The 10,477-nt window shown below is 39.8% G+C and overlaps 1 protein-coding gene across 1 annotated transcript; it reads left to right on the forward strand.

Annotated features, from left to right (window-relative positions):
• The first annotated feature begins 4,601 nt into the window (after nt 1–4,601).
• On the forward strand, nt 4,602–7,456 carry LOC124134739. The gene is made up of 3 exons (XM_046499779.2): nt 4,602–5,415; nt 5,715–6,326; nt 6,768–7,456. The coding sequence occupies exons 1-3, from the start codon at nt 4,602–4,604 to the stop codon at nt 7,454–7,456; spliced, it is 2,115 nt and encodes a 704-aa protein (XP_046355735.2).
• Nucleotides 7,457–10,477: the final 3,021 nt, after the last annotated feature.

A 10,477-nucleotide genomic window follows, 5' to 3' on the forward strand; every position in this document is an offset into this window, starting at 1 on the left:
GTTCAAATAGAGGTTTCAAATCCAATAACATATATCTGATATAAACAGACTTGTGTGAGGTGGTAATGCTTTAATCTCTACATAGTGCCCTTGGTCGTGTGCCCTTGTTCTATTAAAACAACACAGCCCAAACTGGAGACTCCACACCATATCTGATAACACTGACCCAGGCTGGCCCTAGCGGGATTCTCCCTACACGTCAGTTCTCCATGCGATACTGATGCCCTTGTATGTCTCCCAGACCATAGAGACCATAGATTTGTGGTAACATGTGATCTTAATGTTCCATCAATATCTTCCCTGGTTGGTCTTATCCATGTCTACAAAATAAAAATAATAATCATCTAGCATGGCCAACTATGCTCTAAAGTAAACGAGAACCTAATCAGTGAAGAGTCCTTTATCATCCTTATTCGACTGCTGGTAAAAATCCGATATCTTACCTCACAGCTGGTTAATTAGTCTGTCTTACAGACCCTGATACAAATACATTAAATACAGCCCATGCAAGTCAATAATCTTTGGCAAGTCTAGATTACTGGTGTATCTGAAATGGAAGAGAGTCTCTGGGCTCCTTGATTATATTTTTATTAAGATAATTGAACAACTGTTTTTTTTCTGTACGATATGTTAATTTCAGAGACTAGATGTTAGTCTACTGGTTAATATATATTTTGTGCTGAATATTCGAAACAGAGTGAGTGAGTTGGTACCTCATTCTTCACCCCCCTAAAGGCGGGGAAGTATATTGGAAAGGTTAATTTTATAGCATGTATGTCGACATGTTGGTTTATTTGAAATTTCAAGCCACACAGTTACCGAAACGAACATACAAATCATGTGCGTGAAATGTTGATGCTATTCTTTTCCAATAATAAGAGATACTTCAAAATCGTCTTAATGTAGTTAATTGATGCATCTGACCGTTTCTAGTCATTAGCTGACATTAATTAAACCATTCTAGTGTAATCCGATGTCCTTTTTTCCTCATGGACTAATTTTCTGATTTGCACATTGTATGCAAAAGAAGTACTCCGGACATAATAAATAATAATATAGACTATGTTCTGAATATGCTTATTCATGAGCAATCTGAATATGCTTATTCATGAGCAATCTGAATATGCTTATTCATGAACAACTGCGTCTTCTCAAATTATATGTAATACTGCTGAATTCTACATACCACACTTTTGATTGTTTGGATGCTCGTGTTCACTGGAAATATTTTGAATTAACCCAGTTTTCACGTGTTTTTTTAAATCAGTGCACCGCGCATAGCCACATATGAAACGTTTGGCAGCAAAGTCAAAGCAAAAGGCTGTAGTATTTTTCAACCGTTTAATGGAATACAATATACAGCCGTAGCTCTGGTCACTATCATATATTTTGTGTCCCAGGGCTCAAATCTATTTGCGTCTGTACCGTGTTCCACTGACCTCGATAATCTGTTGCATAAAGGCCCAGCTCTCAACGGTCACACAGTTAACACCGAAGGCTATGATGGGTATTTAGGTCATAATCAGCCACTGCCTCAAGCGATATTGTCTACATAAGAAAACATTGATGCAGAGCATCAAAGTTCCCCTCCACATGTCATGCCTCACAAACGCATAATTGTGATGTTACTGAAAGGCATGAAGGAGCATAATTATATCAACCACAAATAAGACAACGCTGCTGTGGAATTTAAAAAAAAATATTTTGAGTATTGGGCAATACAGTTGATTCATTTGCATAGGGTAGGTCTATTTAAAAACAGTTTTCTTGTTTAACGTGCACCCAGCATTATTCCAGGTATTTGACGGTGGACTGTACATAATCAAGTCTGGACCAGACAATCCAGCAATTGACATCAAGAGCATCGAACTCCACAATTGGAATATGATGACATGCATCAGCCAAATCAGCTAGCCTGACTACCCAATCCTGTTCAAATGCGGATTGCGTCGTCTGGTCTTACTGGCTTTTTAAGAATATGATCAACACTGTTTAGAAACTATATGCATGTAAACCAGCTCGGGCGGGGCAGTTGGGAACTGGGAGTGAAAACACTTAGCACTTATAGAGAAGAGTTCACAAGAAAAACGTTATGGACCCGTGGACAGACTTGTGTTTTCAATTCAAGACGTATCAGGTAGAACTTCTTCTGTAGATATAAGTTGGTTACCGCTTCCAAACTGTAACATTAACTGAACTTAACGTCCTTTTCGCACATTTTTGATGGGGTGACAATGCGACGACGAGCCATATTATGACCTTGAAAAATGTTGCGTTGCCGCATTGTCGCCTTTTGGTAAAATAAAAAATATGATTATTCAAAGAGCGAGAATAATGCAACAAATGGCCAAAATGTCGCATTGTCGAGCTTTGGTTAGTTTTGACACGTTTTGCTTGCTTTTGAAAGGACGACAACGCGTAATAATCTGTGCAACTAAAACTGAGTTATGAAAGAAGCCTAACATGCCTATTAACAGATAAAGTGTAAATATGCGCTATTGCAGCTTCTGATTTTAAAGCTCTTCATGAAGGATGATCCATAATGTGATAGCTGATGAGTTCAACTGCATGCCAATATCAGAGTCTAAACGTTCTGATTAAGAATAATGCTCTGAGTCAATACATTTTGCCAAATGTATGACAAGTATTAGCTGTAGGAACATATTATTGATACACGTCCATGTTTTGACGGACAAGGTGCTTTACATACTCGGTAATAGTTAAAACTTTAATCATTGTGTTTCCGTGTTTTGTTCAGGTGAACAATTGACTTGTCCTTGCATGTGTTTGTGACGGGTGCCAGCGATGTGGCAGGATACGCTCACCTTTTCATGAACACCCGTTACTGAGACTTGAACCACTTCTGGTTTTTATCTATCAATATGATACAACGTTATATAACTGAAATAATGTTCAAGGTAGTGTTTAACTCTCTCGCGGTATGGTGCATTACTGCAACTGTCAAAATTATGTGTAATGATGTTATATAATATGTACAAGAAAGCATATTCAGTTATCCAGTTGATTTGATAAGAATATACTTGCGTCAGTGTATCTTATTAACGCCCAAAACCGCATTTGTAAAACACATATTATAACAGATCATATACATGAATGGTGCTTTGACTTACAACTATGTCCTCCAGTGGTGGGAATTTGTTGGGATCTGAGATTGTGGCGTTTTAAGTTACCATAGTACGTTCCATTCACATGCCCTGTTCTCGCTCTAATGCTGGACCCATACCACATGGTGACAGCAGATGATTAATGTCCACAAGATGACAAGCAGATGACGCATATATTATTTAAAAAAGAGAGAAATAAGAACATTATCACAAATATATCGATTAATCTTGTAATTACGAAACTGCAATCGAGCCTGTTAAGTTTCTGAAATTTGATTGCATTTGAACATTTATCTTTCTTGCTTCGATCATATCTACAATGTATAATTACAAAGCAAAAGCATGCATTTGCAGCTCAGTATGATTCGATCTGCTTTCGTCTACAGTCACTTTTGAGAAATAGTGATGTGGTGTATAATGTGATAGAAAGTCAAGAAGGAAATATTTTAAATAATTTTGAGTAGAGGATAAGTAATATACAGTTATTTATGTCAAGATATAAAAAATACAACTGATGTAAAACAACAAATTGTTATAAGGGATTTATAAAAGAAACTACACCACCTCCTTGGTGGAGTGCAATTGTTGTTGAGTAACGCTAGACCACTGATCATACCAAACACTAGGTTTGCCAAACGCAACAATCAAGTTAATGATTCAACAGTCTTTCTTAATTCAAGATAACATAAGAGGGAAAAAGGCGTTAACTCAATGTGTAAACACAGATTGTACAATGTATCAACTGGATTTTGATGTGTTTTATGTGCAATGTGAACCTTCATTGGAGCTTGTTGGAATATGGGACAATATTCTTACAAAAATTACTATTTAATTTTTATTTACTGCCTGAATTATTTTTTTCTTAAATTGTTGTGAGATTTTTCTTTGTTATGGCTGCAGACTGTGCAGTTGATCCACTCGTAACAACTAAGCTCTTTTAAGATGACATCCACTCTGCAGAAACTCCAACCATATTTAACCAAAACTATCCCACTAATATGAATATTTTATTTAATGACAACATTCTAGTACCTACAATAACTATCGTGTGTTTTAAAATGTTTATCCATAGAAAATTGTTCACAAACCATAACTCATGTATTATGTACTATTATTTTACTGACTGCCTCTGTGGTCAAGAGGTAGAGCATCCGCCCGGAGAGCGGAAGCTCCGGGGCTCGATCCCCGGGCGCGTCATACCATAAGACGTTAACAGATGGTACTTGATGGCAGATTGAAGAGATGTTTGACACCCTCAGAGGATCCAGATTCTCCTCCACAATGGATATGAAGAGTGGATATCACCATGTCGAATTAGAAGAACATCATAAAGAGAGAACAGCTTTTTCTGTTGGACCCCTTGGATTCTAGGAATTCAACCAGATGCCCTTTGGTTTATGCCACAGCCCTGTCACTTATCAACGCCTCATGAATGACTGTTTTGAAGATATGCATCTCAAGATATGCCTTATCTACATGGTTGATATCATCATCTTTGCTGATACCTTTGAAGAACATCTTGACAGGTTTAAGAAGGTATTTAAGAGACTAAAAGACTGTGGATTCAAGCTTCCTCCAGATAAATGTAGTTTCTTCAAGGACAAGATCAAGTTTTTATGTCATATCATTTTGGAACAAGGCATCGAACCAGATACAGCTGAAGTTGAAAAGATAAAGACATGGCCCCCACCAAAGAATCCAAATGAAGTGAGACAGTTTCTTGGATTTTTAGGGTATTATCAGAGATTTGTGCAGAACTTTGCTGCGATCACCAAGCCCCTGTCAAGTCTTATGCCTCCACCAACGCAGACAAAGAGAACAAGAAAGAAATTGAGTCAACAACCATGGACATGGGGACCTGAGCAAGACAAGGCATTCCATTACTTGAAAGAACTTCTGGTTTCACCTCCTATTCTTGCCTATGCAGATTACAGTCTACCATTTGAGCTCCATACAGATGCCAGCACACATGGACTTGGCGCTGTTTTCTATCAAGAGCAGGGTGGCCAGAGACGAGTGATTGCGTATGCTAGTAGAGGACTGAACAAAGCTGAGAAGAACTATTCTGCACATCGTCTAAAGTTTCTAGCTTTGAAGTGGGCAATTACTGAAAAGTTCAACGATTACCTCTATGGTACCAAGCTCAGAGTCTATACAGATATTAACCCGTTGACCTACATTCTCACTTCAGCAAAGCTTGATGCAACAGGACATCAGTGGTTAGCAGCCTTGGCAGCCTATGACTTTGACATCACGTACCGCCCAGGGATTAACAATGCAGATGTAGATGGTATGTCCATTTACCAGGAATGACGACACGTGGAGACCAGGAGCATATGTCGGGCGAATCGGTAAAGGCTGTATGTAACATCATTCATGCCCAACCTTATGTGGAGAGTTTATGTATGCAGGCGGACGTTACCCACGAAGAGAACCTCGACACGTCTGTTTTTCCTCTAGCAAGGATGTCACATAGGGACTGGAAGAAAGCGCAGCACCAAGATCCTATCTTACGATAATGGACAAGATGTTTACAGTTTGGCAACAAACCAAGGAGACACGATTTCTGTGATTCCACTGCTCATTCAGCTTTGCTCAAGATCTCAAGTAATCTCCATCTTCAGCAGGGAATTATCGACAGAGAACTAATAATCAACGGACAAGCCATACAACAGTTGGTAATACCGACAGACTACATTCAAGATGCATTAGAAGGTCTTCATAACAACGTGGGTCATCCAGGAAGAGACAGAACCTTGGCACTCTTGAGAGACAGATTCTTCTGGCCAGGTATGTCTAAGGATGTTGATGACTGGATTAAGAATTGCAGAAGATGCATCTGTCGGAAGACTCCAACCAACCAGAGAGCTCCACTCATTCGAATCGAGACTACTCAGCCACTAGAGCTAGTGTCCATGGATTTCTTGGACCTTGAACCATGCAAAGGAGGGAAACACAATGTGTTAGTTGTTACGGACCACTTCACTAGATATGCACAGGAATATGTTACCAGCTACATGGCAGCCAAAGCCACAGCTAAAGCCTTCTTTGACATCTTCGTTGTGCATTATGTGATTCCACAGTGGATACACTCTGATCAAGGTGCTTACTTTGATGGGAATCTCATAAAGGAATTGTGCTTACTTACCGGCATGAAGAAGTCCAGAACCACACCGTATCATCCCATGGGCAATGGCATGTGTGAGAGGTTCAATCGCACTTTATGTGACATGTTGGGAACCTTATCACCTGACCAGAAGAGTGATTGGAAATCACATATTGGGCCTCTTGTACAAGCCTATAATTGCACAAGGCACGAGTCAACTGGACATGCACCATTCTTTTTAATGTTGGTAGAGAGACATGTCTTCCTTTAGATCTTGCTTTTGGGCTAGAACTTGGTTTGACACAGAAGTCACTTGCAGAGTACACCAGATTACTCAGAGAAAGATTGAAGAAATCTTATGAACTGACTGTGGCCTCAGCTAAAACATCTCGAGAGAGGCAGAAGAAAGGCTACGGCATTAGTGTGAGAGGAGCCACACCACAGACTGGAGATCACGTTCTAGTGAAAATATTGGCATTTGGTGGTAAACACAATTCAATAAGTGGGAAGAAGATCCTTACATCATTCTGCAACAGCCCAACCTAAGCCTGTACCAAGGCCTAGATGGTCTAAGCCACAACCAAAGCCAGAGACACTCCTAGATGAAGACATTAGTCAGGAAGACATCATTGTAGAGATCCACACCCCAAATAGAGATGGTGCAGCTGCTGGTATCCCCACAGATACCAATCAGGATGTTCCTGCAGATGTGGATACTGCTACTCAGGCAAGTGGTGACGATCATGAGGCTGAGGCAGCAGTGGAGAACGTTTCTGGTGACGACAGTCACATCCCAGGAGTTGGAGAAACAGAGGTGAATCCTACTGATGATGAAGTGGATGAAGATGCTGGTGCTACTACTCCAGATCTATACGAAGATGATGTCATCCCTGAAGCTGAAGCTGAAACTAAAGATGATGATACTGTTCTGGATCAAGTTCCTTCAGCTGAAGCAGAACATGTCGACGAGATGGGTGTCACAGGTGATGCTGTTATAGATACTGATGGAGCTGATGTTGTTCCACGAAGGTCAACACGTGAGCGACACCCTCAAAGTTGGGTGCGTTCAGGGCAGTATGCGCTTAGTCATGCAGCAGTAGAGCCAGATTGGATGGTTAGGGTTCGTTACCTGGAGCATTTAACGAGCGCTGGAACATTGGAACAGACTACACCGGACATCACGAAAGCATTTATATCTATTCTAACTCGCCAAAACTCAGAATGACGAAGACGTCATTTCCTTAGGGAGGGAAGAATGTAGTAGTATGTAATTATGTACATATCATCAAATGTATTTCAAGGTCACCTCTTTTTTTAATACCTAAGTTTTAGTCTACCCTCCAATCTAACCTGCTTCACTATTACAATAGCACAGTCACCCTTGCGCTTGCCTTCTCTATTGTTTCTCTGGTCTCTATTGTCTAGCCCCAGCCCCTTACTTTCAGTGACAGGGTGCATTATGGGACTGGTCAGTTTGAATTTACACTTGTATTTGACAAGTTTGTATGGAGACAAGTTCTTAGTTCATCGCTGAAATAATTCAGTCAACTGTCACGGGTTAGTTTGTTTGAATTGTATATTTATGTATTCTTATTTGGTGCTTTGAAGGGTTTGCTAAGGTGCATATGTATGGTTTCTCAACTTCTTTTAATAGAACTTATATTGTTAGGTGTGATAAATATATATCATATCAGTCATCGTAGTCAGGTAAATGTAGTTAGGCTGAATTTGCTTATATACTTTAAGTATGTAAGTATGTTTATAATAGTTATTCTTAAATAGCATTTTCATGTTGATATTACTTAACTTGTTGTGTAACTAAGTATAATGAGTACATTTATTGATAGACTGGAACTATTTATCTTTAAATGAAAGTTCTGCACCTAACTGCACATGTATGAATGTATGTCTGTATGATGAGGTGAGTGATTGGAATATATATTTTAGAGTTATTGTATATACCTAAGGATGTAAACATATTGATGTAATATGTTACACTGAAATTATGTTGTATATATATTTATGTTCAGGTGTGTCCCGGTAAATCTAATGATGTATGATGTTGTGACATCATAGGGCACAGTGCCATACACCTGGTGAGGACATTTATATTTTGTTTGTATATCTTTGGTGGTATGTACTGAAATTGTGTGTTATGTATTAATGTATTTATCACCATTCCCCAGTTATTGATAAGTAATGTTTGTCAATTTATTATATAACAAATATTCTTTAATATTTAGAATTAATGTAAGATAAAACTAATTACGACGGATCATAGCAATGTATGTGATCATATATAAGATTCGAATATTTGTTAATAAGTTATTATGTAATGTTGATTTGTATGTGGTATTGTGCATATTTTAACTCTGTGTATTTATTTTCACAAGGCCTCTGTTCATTAATTCAATTCAATTAAACAACTGTCATCAACAAATCAACCTGTGTTTAGTGATTCATTCTCCTTAACCACTCCGGTTACAGTTTTACGCCACTTTTTGCAATATTCCAGCAATATCACATCGGGGGACACTAGAAATGGGCTTCACACATTGTACCCATGTCGGGAATCGAACCCGGTTCTTCGGCGTGACGAGCAAACGCTTTAACCACTGGGCTACCCGACCGCCCCTTGATGGCGATAAAGGGAAGGGTATAACTGTATATTGATCTATAAGGTTTTCTTCTATTATTCTTTAATTGTAAATGATGTAATTAATCAGTGATCTTTGATGTGGTCCAGGTTTTGGGCATGCAGCTAACACAGGTGAGCGCAGTTACGTTTTTCACACAGCACATACTCCCTTAAATAAACACATGTAAAACAAGAGGAAACTTCACCTTCATGCGATTCACCTTCATGCGAATACCTAAAACTAAAAAATCGCCTTCGTGCGAAGATCCCAATACAACACGTGGCTGTTAAGGCCTTGGATAACGTTAGCGCTTTGGGGACAAGATGGTGTCCTAGTGACAAGCTATTCGGCAGTGAAGGAGAGCAACACTCTGATTGGTTAAATGACTTCCAATCGATGAATGCAGATCAGCCATTGGAAGACAGTCAAGGCCCTATAACACAATGCAACCTTAGCTGAGGTTAACCACTAAAGATAGAATTTAGGATAACTCAGTTTGAAGTAAGGCCCGTTTCTCAAAGCAATAATGCCTGTAATGCTGTTGCTCGTAGAATATGGTTTTGGTGTAGACCGAGAAATATTTGGCTGTCAGCATCTCATTTACCAGGGTTCTCGAATAAGAAGCTTATAGAGAATCCACAATGGATCACAGCTGTTCAGAGTTGAAGTTAAAACCACAACTATTTCAGGGAATATGTAATGTGTGAGGAGAGCCAAATATTGATCTGTTTGCTTCTAGACTAAACTTTCAGTGCGAAATATATGTAGCTTGGAAAAGAGATCCAGGGGCAACAGCGGTAGACGCATTCTCAACGGCATGGCAAGAACACCTTTTCTTTTCCACCATTAAACTGTATTGGAAGGTGCCTCAAGAAATGCATCAATTAACCTTCAGAAGGAATAATTGTGGTACCAATGTGGACCACACAAGTATGGTTTACCAAGTTGACTCGCATGTTTATTGATTGCCCATTTCTTATTTCACCCTCTCCTGGCCACAAGACTCAGCTGAAGAGATGGCCCATGCGGGCTTCGTGTACACCCATCGTACAGATAGCGTTTACTGTTTCCAATGTGGCGTGCGACTGAGAAGATGGGCAGCCAATGATGATCCTGGGTGGAACACGAAACGTGGTCCCCCCACTGCCCCTACCTTAAAATGGCCGGGGTGGTGAGACCCAAGAAGAACGTGGCAGCAACTTTCTTGCACTATTTGTGCGAGAAAAAGATGAAAAAGGAAGCTTCCCCCCTTCCTAGGATGAAGCGTCAGTTCAGGGCCACCAAGCTCTCCCGAAAGAAACACTTTGATCAAACACAAACAAACCAACCCCAAAAGAACCCCCCCACCCACCCCACCACCCCAAACCCCTCCCCAGACCGCCGTCATATAGCTGGAATATTGCTGAGTGCGGCGTTAAACAACAAAGAAGCAAACAAACAAATATAACCAATTACCAGATGAGATAACGAGCGGTGGCTCCTGACACCATATCAACAACTACTTCATAACCTGAAGGATGTGGTTCTACAGACTTGTGGTTTTCCTCTGCGTATCCAGACTGGCTGACGTTGCCATAATGAGAGTCACAGAAGGTGAGTGACCAAAT

The sequence above is a fragment of the Haliotis rufescens genome, unplaced genomic scaffold, assembly GCF_023055435.1.
Source record: "Haliotis rufescens isolate VD_foot unplaced genomic scaffold, xgHalRufe1.0.p SCAF_4, whole genome shotgun sequence".
NCBI classification, from domain to species: Eukaryota; Metazoa; Mollusca; class Gastropoda; order Lepetellida; family Haliotidae; genus Haliotis; species Haliotis rufescens.

Bases quoted from the DNA above. Each gene is read 5' to 3' on its own strand.
- LOC124134739 (XM_046499779.2), top strand. From the start codon at position 4,602: ATGGTTGATATCATCATCTTTGCTGATACCTTTGAAGAACATCTTGAC. The intron at 5,416-5,714 runs GTATGTCCATTT...CTGCTCATTCAG, and splicing joins TAACAATGCAGATGTAGATG to CTTTGCTCAAGATCTCAAGT. The intron at 6,327-6,767 runs GTGAGAGGTTCA...ATTCTGCAACAG, and splicing joins TCCCATGGGCAATGGCATGT to CCCAACCTAAGCCTGTACCA.